This window comes from Dromaius novaehollandiae, chromosome 1 (assembly GCF_036370855.1).
Source record: "Dromaius novaehollandiae isolate bDroNov1 chromosome 1, bDroNov1.hap1, whole genome shotgun sequence".
Classification (NCBI taxonomy): domain Eukaryota; kingdom Metazoa; phylum Chordata; class Aves; order Casuariiformes; family Dromaiidae; genus Dromaius; species Dromaius novaehollandiae.
In genome coordinates, this window is record NC_088098.1 from 196,494,141 (window position 1) to 196,516,690 (window position 22,550).

Sequence of the window (22,550 nt, forward strand, 5' to 3'; positions counted from 1 at the left end):
AAAGATTTGCTTTAAGAATAGTTATTGAACAGCACAGTTAGCTTTCATTATATGTCCTTATGAAAGGCATTATGAAATACAATATCAACCAACAAAAGCCTAATAATACAGATATGTTCTCTAAGTCAGAAAAAAAATGGAATTATATCTGACCCTACCACCACTAATGAAGACAAACTTTCTCCAGTTATGTGTTTCTGGTCATTCCAGGTTCTCCAGTTCAGCATTTCTAATATGGAAGCACTGTCCATGAACGAACCAGACTGATTTTGAAAGCATACTCTAATCACTTTTCCTGCCAAAAAGCCTGCCTTAAATTAATGACGAATCAACAGCAGCACCTATCCTAAAGGTGTGTCAGAAGGTCTGAGTGTGGAAGCCCTCGGAAAACCTTATTACCACCACAAGTCACACTGGTAAGAGTTCATGGGTGCACAACCCAGGGAACATCTCCATGCCCCAATCCTGAGCAACAGTGAGGGGAATTCTCTGCTGCAAAGCCACATATATCCAGCATTGCAGTAGAGTCTGGCTAGTACACCATTATAGATAGTGTCCTTCATAGGGAAGCATTAAGGAGGAAACGAGCAGTGTCCAGCAAAATAAAGACTGGGAACAAAGTCTGATTATTTAAACCAAAGACAGACGACTGGATGTTTTTTCTGAAAATCTCAGCAATCATAGATTCTCCGCAGATACTACTTTTCCTTTGCTCCCACTTAGATCAATGGAAGTATCTCTGAAAGGCTGGGACTTCTACAATAGTGTTATGGTCCCTGCAGGTAAACAGAAAAACCAGTTACAAATCTTCTGTGGAAATTTAAAAGTATCCTGCTTTGATGGCTACAATGACCCTAGCAGTCACTGGTGGCCTCTACACCAGTTTAACTGCCTTCCCAGTATTGAGAAGAGTAATTCCTGCTACTAGATGAAAACTCAGTCACAGGTGATCTCCACTTTGGTCTCTCCTCCACCTAATTAACATGATCTTTCCAAGAGAGACAAGCCTAACAAGACAAGGTGTAGAATGCCCTATAGGTGGCACTCTGCCACAACAATGAAGGACCTTGAAACACTGACCCTCCTTTCTGTTAGATGACATAGGCCCATCTCAGTTTAACAAGACACCCATTAAAAGTATAATTCCACAAAGTACTTTAACACATTAGATTTTATTATCAACACACTGAAACTCAAAAACTGAAATCTATGTTCAAAACAATTAGTTCTGAGGATACTGAAATACAAAACATTTCACAAGTCATTGTAACACAAACAGAAAAAAGACATACAATATGCTGATGCATAATTATACGTGCTCAAAGTCACAAGTTTAAGAACTGCACCACTACAAAATTGTCACATAGACTTGGGAAGTGAGCGCTTGACTGCTTTTAAATATCTTCTCTGCATTTCTAGTATTACACATCTGCTTAGAAACTTCATAGCTGTGGGTAGAGACATGATAATTTTGTCTTCAAGGTTTGTTTTGAAAGCACCATGACAATAAACTGTTCAAACTACTTCCTTACAGAGGGAAGTCTAAACAGAGACAATTATTGCAGTTATGGCTTTTTAGGGGTAATGTTTATTAATACCTATGACGGGTTTGTGAATAGCACAACAAGAAGCAGAATCAGTAATTCCTGGGAATTCCTCCAGGGAGGTTAAGCCGGTGTTGCCCATTTAAAATCGGTACTTTTTATACTGTCTAAAGAAACCACGTTCTTATATACTACACAAAATGTATGTGCATGGCCAGATATTGACTAATTACCCCTTCTTTTAGATTCTGGAAAACTAAACTAACCTAAACAAGCAAAACTTCTTTATTGATTTAGCAGCAAAGAAGTTCTGCCAGCTTTACATAATAAATAGACTTCTGCTTAATGTAAATTTATTTCTCAAAGTGGGAAGTGACTGAAGAAATTGTATCAGTGTCACATGTATCAAGCTCCATTACCAAGACCCTACACTTAATCAGAAGGAGAGGGAGGAAAGGAGTGAAGAGAAGGGAATGTCTGTTCTAAAACAGAAAGATTTATGCTGCACTTTACTTTTCTCTTAAAGGTCCTGAAGAAAAGTCTTATAAAGCTACCTAAAGGTTACTTCTCACAAAAGCAACTCTCTGTTCAAAAATCAATTTTGAACGGCATCTCTGTCTGAAAAACTGAAGCATCCCTGCAGTCCAACATTTAGGGACATTCTTGGCTTGTAACAACATGTACTCATCACTTTCTTCATCGTTTGCTTGACTGCTTTTCATACTTATCCTTTGTGTGCTGGTTCCTGTTTCGGTGCCTAGGAGGAGAGTAGCTGACTCTCCTTCTGGACTGAAAGCTGGGTGTGTATGGATGAATTCGGCGTTTCTTTGGTTTTTCTTCCTTCCTGCTTTTGTTCGGCTCAGGCTCCTTACTGACTTCCTTAGGCTCACGTTCTTGGTCTTGCTCTTTTTGAGAGGGTAATGTGTTTTTGATGGTATTAATAAGAAATCTTTTATTTGCACCAGCAAGAGGACATTTCAACCTGTAACGACATTTAAAAGTAATCAGAAGACACTCCAAAAATATCCGAAACAAGTCTGAATGTTTAACTTCAATAATTTTAAGACAGGTTTGTGCTTCTGGCTTTCCTTGCATGCCACCTAGTGTAAACTCTCAGTACAGAAAGATATGCTCAAGGTTGTCTCCACTCTCCTATTATCTTACTCAATATGATAACAAATTATTTTACTTTAATAGAGCGAAAATCCACAAGGTTTTTCACAAGGCAGCGTGTGCAGGGGGAAGCGCATGAGACAAGGCTAATGTGTAATGTACCCTTGGGAGACGACAAACAAATTTTAAGTTTGTCAGTGCTTAACTTAGCTATTCAGGAATCGGATATTTAATAACATGTTTTAAGTCAAGTAGGAATGGTTTACAAGATCATAATCTACTATAGTCAGCATTATTTAATGAACTGAGATATTTAGAAAATAAAAGATACTCTTGCACAAAGAACCTAAGTAGTTACAGCAATAAAACAGATACATGAGGCATATCAAATTTAACTTACATTTGGCAACTGTCTACCAAGGAAAATGTTTAGTTTCATTTTCTTAAATAGACAGGATGCTTCTCCAGCCTTTTCCCTCATTCAGTTTCTCATCCATTGTTCCTGACTTCTCCTCTGTCAGCTTAACACTTTTGCACATAATTTATCAGCTGGTTTTAGTAAACAAGTATTTTATACTTCATTTATCTTGTTGGTAACAATTGTACACTCCTTATTGCCAATTTGTCATCTCTTAAAGAACGAAGTGAACAAATCCAAGTTAAAACATTTTCCTTCAGTAAACAGAAATCATTCTGAAGACTTTGTTTTTTATGGTGGGAAGTACTGTGGTGTTTGTATTCACAAATATTTTTAGAGCTTGCATGCCAGTGGAGAACTTAAGGGATTACTCTAAAAAAGCAGACATGTTGGAGATCACAGTACCACTTACTGAATCAGCTATGGAGTCAATGAATCCTACCACTGCAATGTTAGGATTATCTATTCCACTAGAAATTTTTGTATAAATGTAGAAACTACACCCTGATGATTTTAAGACCTTTGTTACCTCTGAATAATCAGAGGTATCAAATCGTAGAACAACAGGAAAATTGGAACTAAGATCATGCCTGATTATTTAGCATACTTCATGTCTTTCAAGTGGATATGGTGTTTACTTCAGCTCTCAAGTGGATATGGTGTTTACTTCAGCTCTCACTGTTAAGTGTTGCCAATAATTTCTTCGAGGATTTATTACAATTACACAAGTCATTTCAGAAAGATACACTGAACAGTCACACTGTCTTTTTTCCACTATATATTTCTTGACAAATTTCCGCAGGATAACTAGTTTTAGAGTTTTCTAAACTTTTATTTTATACGTTTCTGCATGTGAATCTATATTGTTATGCTCAAGTCTCAGTTAAAAAAAATCATAAAAAACATTTAGATTTATATACAAAGTATAGCTGTTTTGTACACTAGTGTAGCAATATTTATGCATTAATCCTATTACTGATAAAAATATGTGGTTAACAGTTATTCAGTAGAATAGGATTTCCATTTTAAGCCACATCAGCTGTGAACATGGTGATCAACATGCCACGGTACAGGTGACATTCAAAAGCACAACACAAAAGAGCCAGCATTTAAATCCCCTGCGTCTTGGGCCCACATTAAACTGTTATATCTCACACATCCTACCAATATGAGGGCGGTTTTTTCTTGACTGCATCCAGATGAGAACTTCAACTATTTCACATCTGTCCATTTCTTCTTGCTTTTTCTTAAGTTAATGTATCAATTAAGCACTAATAAATATATCACCAGGATGAGACAATCTGCCCAAAATAAATCCGCCCTGCTCAAAAATTTATTTCTTTTTGGCACTATGAATGCTGCCTGAGCTATACTGAGAAGGGAAAAAACTGATGAGGAAATGCAGGGCTCCAGAGTCAGCTAAAAGACGGTAAAATGAGCCACTGGGCTTTCATGGAGCAGCAATAACAGAAGCATCAATGCTTAGTTTTACTGACCTCAGACTTCAGTGAAGAAATTGTGCCTTTCAATCTTGAAGGGATAAGAGCATACACATATGTTACAATGCACACACACAAGTACATAATGTTTACATTATGAACATGGTATACATGTAACTGTGAAGATTAAAAGTGAACTGTATTAACTCACTGATACCTTTGCCAGCATTTCGAATGGTGAGAAAACTGTAGGATACTTCTACAGTTCATCTCCCCTAAGGCAAGCTTGTGGCTTGCTGTAGGTTTGATCCTGCAAGGCTCAACTCACTGATAGTTTTGCCTTCAATGTAAGTTCTGAAGGACTGGGAGGCAAGCTCTGCCTCTGCAAGATGGAACACAATACTGCTGACTAGCAAACAGTTCCATGAAATACAGACAAAAAAAAAAAACTTTATTAAAAAAAATTACTTTTAAAAGGACTGCTAAAAGAATGGCAAAGCTTCACACTCAAGTACGCTGGAAGCAGAGACTGCAGAGATGACCAAAGAATGCGTGCAAGCCTACAGTTCTAAAGCAGTCTAGTTTACAAAACTGACTCCGGTTTTGTAGCAATGTATTCAATCAAGGGCAAACTTGGGTTTTTTATTTGCATGTTCTGATAAGCTAAGACAAGGTGTTTTACACATAAAACATCATATACCCCTAAAACAAGTCACCTCTCCCCAAAGAAGAAGTGCCAGTTTCACATTATGAACAAGGAAAAGAAAAAAAAAAAATCATACTCATTCTTATAAGCCTAAATCAAATCTTACTCCAACTTCTGATGTTTCAAGCCAAGTTCTCTGCAAATGAACCATCTTGCTTTCCAGCCAATACCTGGCATCAAATGCACTGTAGTTCAGCACAAAAGCAATTTCTTATTAGTAAAACAGACCTACACTTATTAAGATGGGAGAGTACAGGGCCATGAACAGGGTCTTTCCTCTGATGTGTAACTGTACATATCAAACATCCTTGGCACCGTCAGCCTTGGCATACAGAGTAAATCAGATGTTTCCAGTAAATAACAGTGTTTATTATGCATGAACTGAGAAGTACATTTCTGACACTCCCAAACTGCTGTGAAAAAAGGGTATTTTACAGGAAATAAGAGCAACTGAAGACAAAAAACAGCAGCTGGAGGTTGTTTTTCGCCAGAGCTTGTTTTGCCACAGCAGCTAATCTAGGTTACAGTCCTTTCATAAGGGATCTCACAAAAGAGGTTGCCTGGAAGGACCCTGCAAGCTCCTACACATTGTCTTGGCAGCTACATACAACTGGCAGGACTTTGCTAGTATCTGTGCTCTGATCATAAGTTTTTAATTTACCCACTTCGCAACCTCTGTCTATACCCTGCTCCTCCTCCTCTTTACATTCAAGTGAAAAGATTTAGTAGAATCACATTCCAGTGTTTCTGCATAGCCATGCAACATCCATTCAATCACAGACAAGCTGCAATAAAGTGAAAGAGTTCCGGTGCTCTCAAAGCTTTTTGCCTCTCAAAGCTTTTTTTTGCCTGTATTTAGTATTCTGCAATACTTCTGACAAACAGATTTGGTATTGAACAGAATCTGTCTATAGGCATGAAAACAATTTTAGCAGTGCTTTATAAGAAATAGGATTAAAAATAATTTAACGTTTCTAACGTTCATCATCTTTTTGCAACTTCATCTACTCTTACAATGCACAGTTGAACAAACTATCCAAAAATATCCTGTTTTCCGTATTTTATTTCAGAGCAAGAAAAAAAGACTAAGTTCAGCCTTAGCTCACTTGCTAGGGGGATCTTCAAAGACCAAACCTATATACTGGAGAAAAAAATTATAGCCTCTAGAACTTGTTTACACAGTAGCTTCTGGGGCATTTTAGCTGCTTTTCTCAATTAAAGCAGAACAACCCCTTAAAACAGACACAGCTCTACTGCTGCAAGGAAGCCTAAGAATTACACCCCTAGGACTGACAAAACCACTACAGAAAATCTGAGCTTGTAGCTTGATTCTACCTAAGGACACATGGTACAAAAGTCTCCAGATATCCTATATCTTTACTCCATCTGCGTTCAGTGCTCTCTGATGAATCAAGGATAAACTTATATAACAGTTTCAAATGTTCTAACTCTACTTGTCTACAACTTCTCACCTTGAATCCAACTGGCCCTTCAAGTGGTAACTTCTAGACAGCTGCTCTGATCTCTTTTCTCATCTCAAAAATTCCAATATCACAACAGCATAGATGAAACAAGTTACAGATTCTGTTCTCTTTTGCTTAATGTTTTGGGGATGAAGACAGCTTCAAAGAGGATCCTTCCTTCCCCTTCTCTCACACATTTTCTTACTCATGATTAACTCCATCAATCACAAAATCATGAAAGCTCGAATCAGATACCATAGCAGCAGGATCTACACCATATGGTATCATAAGGCAGTAGGAGACCCCAGACAAGAAATACTGTGGACGTACAGTATATAAGGATGGATGACTCCAGGAACTAGAAATACTGCAGTACTGAGATCAAGGATCTTGAGAACATCTGAGGAACAAATCAACACACAAGAGCGAGTAATGTGAGATCTGCAAATACCAATATTCAGTTTTTCTTGGATGAACTTGTCATGGACCTAGATACCACCAATCTAAGAAGTCCTGAGAACATGGAGGCGAGTGAGTCAGGACTCTTAAATAGCCAAGAGTTCATGCGGCCCATTGGCAATACTGAGAGATGCTGTGTCCAAAGAACCCCACACAACCTCCCTTCCTGCATAAGCTCTTGCTTGATATCACCACCAATCTCCCTGCTCAAGACAAGCCTTTCTTCTACTGCCATCTGATCCCTATAGGTTGCAGCACCTATCCTTGCCAATCACAGCAAGCTTGTAAGACAAGGTAACATTGGCAAAATATTTCTAAACTGGAAGAGATACTAGCAATAGTGTCCCATGTTTCAAAGCTGAGTCTTTGCATCAGAAGCTGTGGGTTGAAGGATGATTATTTTCTTCCATGACAAAATTGGCTATGCTAGGTTTGGTGCTTGCAACTCAAGTTTGGACAGCAGCTTACTACTCATCTTACATGAGGAGGCAACAAAAGGTTAGGTAGGGACACCTGAGGAACTTCTTCAGGCAGTGCACTTCAGCTATGGAGAAATAATCACTGTGGACAGTAATGGGGCAGTGGCATGAATCAGAAGGCAGTCCCAGAACAGTGTGCAGAAGCTTGCTAAGGCATTGCTGCCATCAATGCTCACCAGGAACCTCCAGGCTTTCCCTTGTAATGGCATGCAAAAAACGTTCCCTGTGAATGCCTCTGCCCCACACACCTCCCTTTAACTCAATCCTGTCAAATCCCGCTGACTCCAAAAGTGAATTTCCCATATCTAATGGCTGCTGGAGGGCAACATAAACCGCAATCAGCAGAGCATGAGCAGTAGCAGCTTGTGCTTCTTCTTACCCAAAGGGAGATGGCAGAACAGATATTTTCTTCATAAGCTCAGTTGCTTCAACTATCCAGCACCAATGCAGGACCAATGGCCTTGCACTGGATGTCTCCAGGGTCTGCACATCTCGTCTCCAGGATCATACGTGCCCTCTGTCAAAGGGCTGAGGGAACCCCAGGAATCCTCAGAAAACACATCTGTAAGCATTTTGAGTTTGGCGAAGAGGGCAGGCTTTGTGCTTTACCTGTTAAGACTGTGCTTTGGTCACATTGGTGATGTCCTTGCCTGTTTGCTTCCACCTAGTCGTGATTTCCTGGATTTGGTCTTCTAGCATACATTTTGATAAACAAACTTTTCTGCATGTTTCATTTGGTATCCACAAAGTTCAAAACAGCTGCTACCTTCCTCTCAGCAGTTAACAGTTGCAAGATTACAGGTCAGCCCTGAATCAAATCTCTGAAGCCCTTCAGGATTTACTGTAACACTACTTACATCTGCAGGCTGCCGTTATTTTGCTGCAGGCTGATACTCAACGGAGCACAGTAAGTTTTCTTCCAAATATTTTATTGTTTAATCGCCCACATATATATGCAACATTTAATTGCTGGCCAGTTCAGAGGGATCAGAACACCATAATCAGGCACCAAAAATATTTAATGAATTTCTTCAAATGGTTGAGAGCAGTGGCAGCTTCCCACTGGTAATCTGCCTCTATGCTTGCAGAACTAGACACCAAAGACTTACTGGGAAACTGCCTATGGCAGACTTTATATCCTGCCTATGGCCACACACACCAGCTGTATACTAGTCTATGCCAAACTCTACGGCAGCAGACTTGTGACAGATGAGATTACAACCATTAATCTTTCTATGGACAAACTCAGAGAAGAAAAATCCCTGGAAAGGCATCAAATGCAAAAATATCATCTCTGGTGCAAAATATCCTGAGGTGCAGACCGCCAGAAGCTCGAATATTATCTTGAAGAAGTAGTGCTGCATGCTTGTACCATTCCTACTCCATTTCTTAAGCATTGGCTATTTACCAGATAAAGACAGAGCACTGCAGCAATGGATCTTTCATTTGACTCCATACAGCTGTTCTCATATTCCTCCAAATTTAAAAGTATGCTTACTTACTTACTTCTCAGGTCAGGGTATCTTCACACCAATCCCCACATCAACAACATTCCTCAGCTTGAAGCCTTCTGGACAATCCTCCTCTCTCCTACATCCTTAACATAACCTCTGGCCTAACAAGCCACTATTCCACTATAACAGAACCTGAAGCTCTTCTAAAAACAAGTCATCCTCAGCAATCTCCTCTTCTGGCAGGTCTTGGGCACCAGCTGTTAGTAAACTCCATGTTACCGAGCTGGTAAACACAATCACTTAAGTGTGACCAGTACGCTCATGCAGACACGGAATAAGAAGCAGCTGGGAGTGGAAGCCTGTAGACACTACTACAAATACCGTTAGGTATTCCAGATTGCACAAGTGGAAGCAACATTGCACAGGATTCTGGGGTGCTTGGTTATCTCCTGACAGACATCTTCAATCTCCACGCCTGGGATTAACTTTCAAATTCACAGTAAATGGATGCATACTGCACCTCATATTGCTAGTTGATCTGTATTGGTTTACCTTATTGCTTGACAAGGCTCACAGGGTAAAAGCATGCTACATCAGTATAGCTGTAACCACATTAGGGGATTAAACCAATTCAACTATTTTAGCATAAATGGCATAAGTCACATGCCTAGAAGAAATACTGGGTAAAATACACAAAAATATAAAACATTTAGAAAACATAAAATGTTAACCTTTTGGAGCAAGACGCTATCTTAATCTCTTTAGGGCTACTTTAAAACAAACATAGCTGAGAAATCAGTTGAGAACTTCATTAACAGTACAGGCTTATCTTTTAATAGCATCAGTGGACAAAGCCAGGCCTTATGTACAAATGGGTTTAACACAGTCAACTGGCATGCTACGCTTGTGTGAACATCCCTAGATCAGATAGCTTCTTATCAGTCATCTACATCGGTTTAAGATGCATGAATCATCTCAGGCTGTTGTCATTTCTCTAATTACAATAATATGCATTACATTCCCAATCTAGCTGTAAAAACTAGAATATTGCATTACCACTGTATTTCACATAAAATCTCAATATTATGACTCTTTTCCCACTCAATAAACAAATTAGCCCCTGGATTATAGGTTTTTTTCAGTCTAAAAAATATCTTCTTCTAAAACTGGATTATACTTTAAGTTCATTTTTGGCTGCAATTTACACATGAATACACTGCTAAAGGAAATTTATTATTATTATATTATTGTTTATTTTTATATATATATAGTTTATATATCCCCATATTAGGGGCTATGTTTCTGTGTTATGCTATCAATTTCTTTCAATCTAAACAGAATCTAACCCTGTAATATGTGGCCACCATGTAAATAAGTATATGCACATTGAAGCTACTTAATATTGCTAAAGTTTTGTAAGGTTGCAGTCTAAAGTTTGCAATTCCACCTGCTATAAAGAAATACTGTTACGAAAGTTACTCCGAGTTCTCCAGTTGCTTTGCCTTCAGTATACTTAGTCAAGCAATTTTATGCAGGCAGAATTTTCTTCAACTTCTTTCTTACCTGTCTGGAATCATATTTTTTCCCAAACAAATGCCTGAATCTTAGCGATCATTTCTTCTTGGCACTCATATTAAGAAAATACAGCAAATTCTGTGCTCATTTACATGCTGACTTACCATCCCATAGCTCCCATTGTTTCAGCTCGGGTTCGGCCACGTTTTGCCTCTTTAAGTAACTCTTCTACAGCTTTCCTAAATATAAAGGAAAGAAAAAACGTTACCACTTAAGAAAAATGAGAACTTGCCACTTTATGCAGTTATGTAAACAAAGTGGGAAGTTTATTGCTTGATTCATTTCAGGGAAGAAAGAGGCTACCAAAATCAACTTGACTTTCATAATAACATAATTCATACTTTTATATACCAAGACTATAAAAATATTAACATATTAAAAGCAATTAAAGATGTTGCAAATAAACAATTACAATACTAATTTCAATTGAAGAGAAGAAATAAAGCATGCAAAAGTGGTACACTGCACTGAAAAGCAGTCCCTGTCACTTCATCCTGGGACTGCTCTTCCCTGCTATCACTTCACTTCTTGTTCTTCTATTTTAAGCCCAGTTAAACAACAGTCATAAAACAGCAAGCATATAGTTGTTGACAACAATGTAATTTCTATTACTGCAACCAGCAGTTGTTAAACTGCACTAGTTTTGGTGTAACAGTAGCAGAAAAGAGGTCACCTGTGTGACTGTGATCCACTGTCACCCGGAATGACTGTGCGACTTTTACTTTAATACAATCTTCTAGAACAAACTGGACAGGCTAACACTAAAGCAATTAAATAACTATGCTCACACAGAGTCACCCAAGAGTGTAAATTATGCAAAATTCCTGCACTGTCTTTCAGTTCTTTTCACTAATTAATTTCAATCACCAGTAAAAATTAAGTAACTGTTCTTCAGTACATGCTTGAAGCTAATGGGAAAACCAATAAATGCATAATGCAAGTCATTTATTATACAAATTCAATGCATAAGCAAACAATTTGGTTGGTGAACTGTAAGCAAGTATACATGTCAACCAGTGAGAACTGCAAGACAGAAAAGGAAAGCTATGCACCTGACTAAGATGCAGCATATGAAGCTAAGCATTAAGAAGAGTGACATGGATAATTTGAATAATTGAAGGGAGGAGCTAATAAAAAAAGAAAGTTATTCTTTAGCTCTCCTAGCTATGATATGGCAGAATGACAGTGTGCAGACTACACAGCAAGACAATCATCATCTAGACAGTACAGTGTGTTTGTAGACTGTGTAAAAAAGGTAACACCCAACAGATTTCAACTCAAGCTGTAAGGAAGCCACGTCCCATTGCATTGCTATGGGATTATCAGCATACCAGGACTTTGCTGCTTTGCCATAACAGTTTAAAAAAAAAAAAAAAAAAAAAAAAAAAAAAAAAAAAAGCTGGAGTACAAATTCTGGTGTCAATCCAAGTTAGAGATTAGAGAAGTCAAGAGTCACTATCTAGTAACAGAAGAAAGTGTGAGAAGAAAAGTCAACAATTTAACTCTCTAGATCTTCACACAGAACTGCCATGCTGGGCTCTAAACATCCAACACAGTGGTTTATTACTATTTAGATTACTGAAGTCTGCAAGCAAAACACAAGGAATTTTAGATTTAAACGCATACCCGGCTCATGCGTAATAGGGAATGAAGATAAATAGCTCAGAAATTCCTTCAGTAGCTAATGAGAAAGCTTAAAGCAGATACACAGCAGCTTTTATCTGTCAGTCAAGACCTAGCCTTCTTCAGTTCGTATGGTTTTAACATAAGCCTTTACTGGCTCCCTTAACATTAGTGATCAGGGATACTTCCGTTTGTTAAGATTGGCTGGTGAGATAGTTTTTCCTCTGTCTGCAAAGCCTTTGGGCACTTCTTGGTTTTCCATGGTAATGAAAACAAATTGGTGCTAAATGAGTCCAATTATAATACACAGCCAGGTATAGCTACTTTTTGCACAATTATTTTTCAGTTTTGCATGAATACAGTTTTCAAATTTTATACTGACAGACAAGTATCATGGAACTACTTCATCACTTTGTAATTATTTCCAGGCAGCAACATTTTAGGTGAAGAATCACAGAATCATTGAGGTTGGAAGGGACCTCTGGAGATCATCTAGACCAACCCCTCTACTCCAGCAGGGTCACCTAGATTATTTTTCCCAGGACCCTGTCCAGACAGCTTTTGAACATCTCCAAGGAAGGAGACTCTACAACCTCTCTGGGCAACCTGTTCCAGTGGTCAGCCACCCTCACAGTGAAGACGTTTTCCTTTATATTCAGGCGGAATTTCTTCTGTTTCAGTTTGTGCCTGTTGTCTCTCATCCTATCACTGGGCACCACTGAGAAGAGTCTGACTCCATCCTCTTTACACCCTCCCTTCAAATACTTATACCCACTGATAAGATCCTTCCTCAGTCTTCTCTTCTCCAGGCTGAATAGGCCCAGCTCTCTCAGCCTTTCCTCATACGAGAGATGCTCCAGTCCCTTCATCGTCTTAGGAGCCCTCTGTTGGACTCGCTCCAGCAGCTCCATGTCTCTCTTGTACTGGGGAGCCCAGAACTGGACATAGTACTCCAGATGTGGCCTCACCAGGGCTGAGTAGAGGGGGAGGATGACCTCCCTCAACCTGCTGGCAATGCTCTTCCTAATTCAACCCTGGATACCATTGGCCTTCTTGCCCACAAGGGCACATTGCTGGCTCATGGTCAACTTGTTGTCCACCAGGACTCCCAGGTCCTTCTCCGCAAAGCTGCTCTCCAGCAGGTCAGCCCCAGCCTGTACAGGTGCAAGCGGTTATTTCTCCCCAGGTGCAGGACCCTGCCTTTCCCTTTGTTGAACTTCATGAGGTTCCTCTCTGCCCGGCTCTCCAGCCTGTCCAGGTCCCTCTGAATGGCAGCACAGCCCTCCAGCATATCACTCCTCCCACTTTTGCCTCATCAGCACATGTGCTGAGGGTGCACTCTGTCCCTTCATCCAGGTCACTAATGAATAAGTTGAACAATACTGCAGCCAGTATTGACCCCTGGAGGACACTGCTAGCTATAGGCCTCCAACTAGACTTTGCACACTAAGCACAACCCTCTGAGCTCTGCCTTTCATCCTGTCCTCAGTCCACCTCACTGTCTACTTCTCTAGCCTGCACTTTCTGAGCTTTCCTTTGAGGATGTTATGGGAGACAGTGTCGAAAGCCTTGCTGAAGTCAAGGGAGACAACATCCACTGCTCTCCCCTCATCTACCCAGCCAGCCATTCCATCACAGAAGGCTATCAGATTGGTTAAGCATGATTTCCCCTTGGTAAATCCATGCTGACTGCTCCCGATCACCTTCTTTTCCTCCACATGCTTAGAGATGACATTCAGGATGAGCTGCTCCATCACCTTTCCAGGGATCCAGGTGAGGGTGACTGGCCTGTAGTTCCCTGGGTCCTCCTTCTTGCCCTTTTAGAAGACTAGAGTGACACTGGCTTTCTTCCAGTCCTCAGGCAGCTCTCCTGATCACCATGACCTTTCAAATCTTCAAAAAGACCTTTGTTACTGATGTATTTAAAGAAGCCCTTCTTGTGCCCTTGACATCCCTTGCCAGATTAAACTCCAAATGAGCCTTGGCCTTCCTAGTCCCACCCCCACATACGTGGACAACATCTCTATATTCCTTCCAGGTTAGCTGTCCCTGCTTCCACCTTCTGTCTGAGTTTTGCCAGGAGCTCCTTGTTCCTCCATGCAGGTCTCCTGCCCTCTTTGCTTGACTTCTTGCTCACTGGGATGCACTGTTCTTGAGACTGGAGGAGGTGATCCTTGAACATTAACCAGCTTTCTAGGACCTTTTTTCCTGCCTTCCCCTATCCCATGGAATTCTTCCAGGCAGGTCCCTGAGGAGGTCAAATTCGCTCTCCAGAAGTCCAGGGTTGTGATCCTACTTTTTGCCCTGCTCCCTTCTCACAGGATCCTGAACTCCACCATCTCATGGTAACTGCATCCAAGGAGTCCCCCAACCTTCACATCTCCAACCAGCCCTTCCTTGTTTGTAAGTAGGAGGTCCAGCAGCGCACCTCTCCTCATTGGATCTCACCTGTATCAGGAAGTTATCATCAAAAGATTCCTAACTAAGCCTTCAGAATCAGTCACAAATTCTCAAACAACATACAAATAATCCTTGATCAATACATAAATATGTATTTCTTTGTCCCAAAGGGAAACTATCCCTTCCAGAAAAAGTTGAGATTTATGCCAGACAGGTATGCAAATACTCAAAAATGATAACTTTTCTGGTTGATACTGTGCATTTGAAGAGCTTTGCAGAAGGTGTCTATGACTTCCATAGAAACAATAGTAGAGGAAAATGATAAAGAAAAATAACTGTATCACTTTTCTATTCACTATCTATTAATGGCAGATTGGTTATAGGTTTCATCACAAGAGTCTCCCTCTTACATGAGGTTATCAGTATGATCTTCATAACAGCCAGGCTCTAGGTATTAGGATTTTTTTTCTTTTTAAGTCTACATACAATTGCAAGAACATTTTGCATATCCAGTAGTCACAGCCATTTATGAAAACTGAAAATTCGCACATGTAAGCTGTCATCTCTACTAGCTATTTGGTTGCCACTTGCATCTAAAACGAATCCCCCCGCCCTTTTTTTAATTGAGGTCAGTTTAGCAGGTAGCAATGTGCCAACTCCAGCTTTCACAATTTGGTCAGGTACTGCTGCCTTCCCAGGCAGGAACAATTGGGTATGTGGGGCAGCTATTCCCCAAGACCATAAAAAGCATAAGAAAAAGAATCTGCTGCAGGAATGGGAAAGGTTTTACAAATACAGGTGTCAGACACAGTGAAATTAAGGCAATATTCATTTTTCATCCAGACCTAGAATTTGCTATTTGAGCAACCTGAGCTAGCTTATAGTGAGCACAGCAGGAACATGTGACTTTTGGAAAAAGCTTGATCCTGAGGCTTCAAAACAGAAATGTCAGGGGAATGGAAAGAAAGAGGAAGAAAAACTAAATACTTTTATTACAGTAGTTACTAAACTTTGTGATTTGGTTTTAAGAAATCCAAATAAGAGGCAGATTAAAAGCCAATACATTTGTCACTATTTTTATAATTAAGTCATTACCCAAAGCATTTGAGCAACGAAGCATTCCTAAACAAATATATATATTTTAAACAGCTGCAGTTCAATTTTAGTGGAGCATCAGAATATACTAATATGGTGACACCAACTCTACTAACATGTAAAAATTACAAGCCATAAAGTATGAGAGGCATACTTATTTTGCATTGATTATACCACAGATCAGACTGACTTGGCACCCATCTTTACCATCTTATGAGTCGAGATTTTTCCCTTCTTCTCTGACATTAATTTTCCTAACATTTATCTTTTAACATTATTTTTAATCACCACATCTTCTACAAAGCCCTTCTGACTCGCACAGACAGTCAACTGAGTAGCATAAAGATCAAGGGGAAAAATGCTCAAGATCATCTTTGAAGTAATGTGTGTCTAGTCACTGAACTTACATTCTCTACACAAATAAGTCAAAAGCTTTATAGATATTCAAACGAAGTTTTTACATTTGCTTTTAAAGGACTCTCAAGACTCAGCATTCCTAGCTGTCTTCTTTTTCACAATGTGGTTACAACACCAGCATTCCCATAGCTGTTAGATTCAACTCCAATAGCAGCAATATAAGCACAGGGAACATAGCGCACAGTTTTCACATGAGAAAACACTAAACACAGAGGGCCCTACAGGTAACATTAATTGCAGCAATTAATTGACTACTTCCAAAGAAGGCCAGGGGAGGGGAAGGGGGAACACATTTCTGAACACTGTCATCATTCCAGCATCACTTATAACAAGAATAGCAAGCAGCACTCAAAAACTTGCTGTGGCAATACTTTTTGAACAATCAAACTTCCCTAAAGAACTACACTAATGTTAAGGTGTAAATACGGGTGTTTTTATCTGTACAAGAAAGTATGGTCCAAAGCCTATTCATATTTCTTAGGGATCAGACTTTTATTCTATATTCTAAGGTTATGAGCAAAACATCCATTGTATAAATTCTAACAACGGGTATCACAAATGCATGTGCCCAAAAAATGGGAGAATGTTAAAGGCTGTACAGTCAAGTAAAATCATATCTCTTTTGTATTCCTCATTCAGGAAAAGGGCTTCATTGTTTTGCTGAAGTTGACCAAAAATATAGATTAAAAAATTTAACAACTGGTAATGAACAGGTATACGTAAAATCACAGGCAATGAGAACAGCGTATCATTATAGAGAAGACTGGATGCTTTTAATTATAGACAGCACTGCCACCTCCACCTGTGCCATCATCTCATTATGGATCCCAAAGAGAACTGGACTGGCAACGTATTTACTGGAATCACTTCACTGCATGCAATCAGCTGCTGAAATGCACGGATCTGGGAGCAGGAGGACAACATTCAGATACAATTTCATACAACGTCTCCCAGAGTAAGAGAACATTTTATCAAACAGATCTTCTACGAAGACCTTCATGGCTTGATAACTGATTGCCGTCTATACCATTAATGTTCAACCTGAAAAGTTAGGTTACTGAGCTGCAGTGATCTCAGAAATCACGGAATGCTTAAACCTACTTTCTGAAGTACTCTAGGTCCAGAGAGCTAGCTACAGGCCCAGGAAGAACCGCCAGTTTCTCCATCAATTTTCTCGAAGTACTTCTACGCTAACTATGTACTTTATTTTTGAGTGCGCACAGGATCTGAAGTAGAAGTGGCCATTGGCATTTTGATTACCTCTGAAAAATCAGATATCAAGACCTTCCATGAAGCAAAGGACTGAAGATATTGCCTGCTGCAATAGAAGAATGACACCGAAGGGCGGTGTTTGTAAAATTGACTCCTATGCATTAATTTGTCCTGTCTGAGCACATTTATTACAAACACTGATGGAAAGGGATGTCAAAAATAAAACCTAAGCCACAACTAAGAACAAGAATAAAAAAAAGGCATAAATTTGCCACAGGCTTCCTACGGTGTGTTCAAAGGCGAAAACATTCCATGCCAGGCATGCTCATGCTCTAACTCTTCCGAGGCCAGAAGTCTTACTTATTTAGATAAGCCTATTTTCAGCACATTTCTGTGCTGATATTCTCAACGGCTTGAGTATTGAGGACACCACAAAATTTCAAACAATGATTTTAGCTTGCAAATCGCTTTTTTGCCACTACTATGGGAAAGAATTACATACTGAATTAAGTAACACGACAGTTAGATTTTAACTCAAAAACAATAAAAAGAATAGTAAGAGCTATTAACTAATTTCTCCAAGGCACAAAACTTAGTTGTTGGAAAATATAATTGGGACTTCCGCACAGCAGAAGCACTAGACTACTGATTGTCAACAATATATCTGTTGTTACAGAACATTATCTCCTTAAGAGATGCTTACTTCCAAGCACATAATGCTCTGAGCAAGCTCGGTAGGCAATTCTAATAGGGCAGGATAGTTAAGGTTGTGAAATATCCATAGCTGTTGAGAGACAGAATTGCTTATGGGAGAATTTGGACACACGGCGTATCAAAGCCGCTTCCTGTTCCCAGAGAAATCACATATTTTCTGTGCTTTGAGTACACAGATCCATGAAGACAGCTGGTGGGAACTGTTTGAATAAGGATGAAAATGGTGACCTCTGTCATACCCCAAAGGACATTTAATAGAAATTAAGTAGGAAAAGCAAGTACACCTGCTTGTAGGGAGAAACACAAAATAAACAATTCTCAGGAGCTGAGAACCTTTCTTTTTCTACTTTCTCTTGGATCATATACATCTTACCATATACATCTTACCATGAAATAATATATTAACAGAAAGTTGCTTAATATTTTACACATTTGAGGTATTTACAGCTTTCAGGGTTTTAAACTCCAGCGTATGCAACAGTCACATGGTAACACAATTTAGCATTCAGCTTCGGTAGTGACTACCACTTTCTATGAAAGTGAGGAAAACATCAAACACAAGATCAAGTGAGAGTCAGACACAGTAAAACTGAAGAATAAATGCAAGACTATCTGGCAGTAGGGGCAAAACAGAGCAAGCAGAATGGAGAGACCTCTCTTTAGATAGTCACAAAAAAACTGGGACAACTGGCTTCTCTCAATAAACTGCTGTTTGGAAGTCTGGGACACAAAATTCACTTTATACCTGAAAAAAAACTGCATAAAATTAGTTATAAACTTTTTTATGCTAGATTAACCCAAAGTACATGCACAAAAAGCCTTTCGCTGTTACTGAAGGCCTGTGCATTGAGATAAGACTAATTCAGAGAAAGATTATGAAAAATATTCCAAATAAAAACGTTTTTGAAACATTAAAAAAACCTACCTAACATAGTTACACTGTGGCTGCAGAAGAAAAATGCCATTATTCGTAGGCCAAAGCAATATTATAAACGGCCAAAAATTACGAAACCTAACTACTGCAGCTGCGCACCTGACATAACACAAGTATGATCGCTAGGTAGCTGGATGTGAGACTAACGAGTCGTGTCTGTAATCCAAAGGATAAATAAAGGTCGACACTATACTCTCGGGTATTGTATGGAGAAGCAGGCTGGGAAATGCCCGAATATGACATCTAAATGTATACAGCGAGAACCGAATTCAGGGTGCTACTAACAAAAAGAGTTTTTATGAATACTGAGAGTATGAAAAAATAACTAGCTAATGAAGAAGTGTAGGACAGATCCAGGAAATGGTAACCAGTAAGCGCGCTGTGTTGTACGTATAACGCGTAAGGAACTGATTAAAGACGCAGCATGGATCCAAGGTGCGAGAGAGCTAAACCCTTCTCTGCATCCTCTGGTAGGAAACGCACAGTTTCTTCCTCACTATCTACCGTACTGCCATGAAACAGGAGCAGCAAATTCAGCATTAGCTTAAAGTAAGAGGCAGGGCAAAACTTCAAATGTGGTTCGTGGAAAGCAGTGAGTCAGAAAGAGACTCTGGAGCAACCACTTGCAACCAGGATGTGACCAGCTGTAGCCCAAACTGCCCGGAAACCACACGCCCCAAGCGCAGCCCTGCTGCCCCACTGCACCTCAGCCAGGGCCGGGAGAAAAACACAACATGGAAGGAGCTGGGACAAAGCTTAGATTTGCTATGATTAAAAAGAAAAGCATAAGTTTGGAAGAGCAGTCATAAAAATAACATTCATGCTTATATAAAAAGAAGCTTTAATTGCTGATGATCTGACAGCAGAAGTAGCTTACGAGAATTAAAGGCCTCTTAAAAAGTGTTATGCTCTCTGTCCCTTCTACCACCCCATTACATTTGTCCCTTTTAAAATACTTGCTAGACATAAACAGTGAGAGAAACAAGTGATTTTCCACAGTCTCCAAAACGGTTCCTTAAAGTGAAGGGGGAGAACCATGCGGACAGCTCAGAAAGCCTCGTCGCTGCCCTGTAAGGCTTCCAGCTGTTCGGAAAGTACGGCCAAGCTCAAGCAACCATGTCAGAAACCCACCACATGAATCATTTTTTCCAGACAAATCCACAATAAATAGAATTATTATATAAAAAGAGATCTAGCTGTGAAAGTAAAGCAGGAGCAGGAGAGGCCTGACAGGACTGCATATGCAGACATAGAAATCTGCATTTTAACCCACAGTGAGATTTGGTATTTTTTAAGTAACGTGAGGGGTTTGTTTCTGTTTGGTTTTTCACACCCCGCAGGAAGACTCGAGCCGTTTCACGCGGCCGCTGCCCGGCGGAAGGCGGCTCCCGGCTGCGCCCCGGTGCCCCTCACGCGGCCCCGCAGCCCGCCACCGCCACCGCCGGCTCCGCAGGGCCCGAGGCCGAGCTCCCCCCCCCGCCGCCGCCGCCGCCGCCGCCGCCGCCGCCGCTCACCTCTCCAGCTCCGGGTCCTCCTCCATAGCGCGGCCCCGCCGCCGGCGCTCAGGCGCAGGCCGCCGCCATGTCCCGCGGGCGCCCGGCGGCGGCGGGGCGGAGCGCGGCGCGGCCGAGGACCCCGCGGGGGAGGAGCCGGGGCGGTGCCAGCGGGCGGGGGGGGCGGAGAGCCCTCCCCGCCGGGCCCCGCCGCCGCGGCCCCGCGCCCCTCCCCCGGGCAGCGCTGCTCCCCCTGGCAGAGGCCCCGGCCCCGGCGGCTCCTCCACGCCCGCCGCCGGCGGGGCCGCCCCCTCCCGGCGCCCGCGGCGGAGGCGACCAGGGGCCGCGGCGCTGCTGCCGCGGGGCCTCGGGCCGGGCCGGGGGGCCCCGCCGCCGCGGGTTGCGATCAGGCGAGTGGCGGGGCCACCCCGGGGCGGTGGTGCGCCCGCCCCGCCCGCTCCCTCCCTCGGCCGCCCGGCCCCGTGGCCGGGGCTCCTGGCGGGGCGGGGCGGGGCGGGGCGGGGACGGCGCGGCCGCGGCTCCCAGGCGCCGCCCGGGGCTGGGCTCTGCCAGGCGGGCGGGGGCGCCGCCGCGGGCAGGGGCGGAGCGGGGCGGGGGCCGGGCCGGGCCGGGCCGCCCCGCCCCGCCCCCGCCGCAAGGGCTGTGCGCGCCGGCATGGAGGCGGGCGAGGCGCTGCGCTGAGCCGCGGCAGCTGGCGGCGGTGAGTAACTTCCCGACCCCGCCGCGCCGAGCCCCCGCGCCGGAGCCCCCGCGGCGGCGGTCGGGGCCGGGCGGGGGTCGCAGGCGCCGCTCGGCGGAGCTGCTGGCCCGGGCGCGGCGGGGAGCCGGGGCCTGCCGGGCCGGGCCGGGCCGGGCCTGCCTCGTGCCGCAACAAGTCCGGGGGGGCGGCGGCGGCCGTGGGGGCGTCGGTCGGTCCCTCAGGTCCTGTCCTGCGCCTCCGCCTGCCCGGTGCGTCCGTTATTATTTATTTATTTATTTCCGCAGAAGGAAAGCTAGTGCCCGGAGAGGGAGCCGTGGTGCCGGCGCGTGGGGGGGGGGGCGGCGGCGCTGCGGGCGCGGAGCCGCGGGGCGGGCGCTGGGCCGGGCCGGGCCGGGCCGCACGTCGGGTTTCCGCGGAGCGGGGGACGGGCGGCTGCCGCCGGGCGCCGGGCTCGGCCATCGGCGCTCGGACACGGGCGCTGCCCTCCGCTGCCTCTGATCCCCGAAAACGTGGCTTAAAAACTTAAAACCCGGTGTCCTCTCCACTTGGGCAAGGCGCTTACAGTTCCCCTGGCTTTTGGGAAGACGTTAGCGCTCAGCCAGCTGCGGGGGAGAGCAGTTGTCGTGGATGTGGCAGGGACAAACGTGACAGTCCCTTGTGACTCTTCTTATCGTGTTCCTAACGCACCGCCTTTGGCTGTTTACTTCTGTAGCAATCCACTATTAAGTACTTCTGAGCTTCATCTAATTCCTTTTTTAATTACGTGACATTGTGGGTTTATTTTTGTCCTTCTGTACGAAGTAAAAATATCTGTTATGGATTAGCTTTGGAGTATATTTGATAGTCTCTGGAAATAAATTTTGAATTAAAAGTGCCTTTGAGCTTTTGTTTAAAAGAAAAGCTATTCTGAGCTGGGCTCAATAAACAATTTGCTTGCCTGGTTTTTACTCCCCTGCCCGATTCCCTTTGGCTTCGTGATGTTTTATTCTAAGCTGCCATCCAGCAGCAGATCAAGGAGGCTTAGGAGGGAACATCAGATGGTTTCAGTTAGTGTCCCTGCCCACTTGGAAAGCAAACACGCTAGTACCACATGCCGCCGTGACTTTATTAAAACGAATTTCCTCAGGGTGGAAGCAAGGTATACAAGCGTGCTTTCTAGAACCGTAAGGCTTTATAGGGCCCTTCTAGCGCTTACTTTTTTAACTGGAGCAGCTCATTGAGGGAGGAATCTTCTCTTCCTTAAACACTGTGCTGCATAAAACAATAAACCTCGAATTTGGGAAACCGCAGA

The 22,550-nt window shown here is 42.5% G+C and overlaps 2 protein-coding genes across 3 annotated transcripts in view; one reads left to right on the plus strand and one right to left on the minus strand.

Annotated features, from left to right (window-relative positions):
* Window positions 1–1,153: 1,153 nt before the first annotated feature.
* POLR1D (RNA polymerase I and III subunit D) lies at window positions 1,154–20,717 on the minus strand. The gene is made up of 3 exons (XM_064504983.1): window positions 20,560–20,717; window positions 10,755–10,829; window positions 1,154–2,526 (listed from the first exon to the last, which is right to left on the minus strand). The coding sequence occupies exons 1-3, from the start codon at window positions 20,583–20,585 to the stop codon at window positions 2,241–2,243; spliced, it is 387 nt and encodes a 128-aa protein (XP_064361053.1). The 5' UTR covers window positions 20,586–20,717; the 3' UTR covers window positions 1,154–2,240.
* Window positions 20,718–20,771: 54 nt separating this feature from the next.
* Window positions 20,772–22,550, plus strand: part of LNX2 (ligand of numb-protein X 2) — a 60,505-nt gene continuing 58,726 nt past the window's right edge. The window contains exon 1 of one of the 2 annotated variants that reach the window (XM_064504980.1): window positions 20,772–20,948. The gene's annotated coding sequence lies outside the window, so the exon portion shown is untranslated. Of the gene's footprint in view, window positions 20,949–21,118; window positions 21,260–22,550 lie in introns of those variants that run through there. The other variant, XM_064504979.1, reaches the window with a different exon arrangement.

Bases quoted from the DNA above. Each gene is read 5' to 3' on its own strand.
- POLR1D (XM_064504983.1), bottom strand. From the start codon at position 20,585: ATGGAGGAGGACCCGGAGCTGGAGAG. The intron at 10,830-20,559 runs GTGAGCGGCGGC...CTTTATATTTAG, and splicing joins GAGGACCCGGAGCTGGAGAG to GAAAGCTGTAGAAGAGTTAC. The intron at 2,527-10,754 runs GTAAGTCAGCAT...ATGTCGTTACAG, and splicing joins ACAATGGGAGCTATGGGATG to GTTGAAATGTCCTCTTGCTG.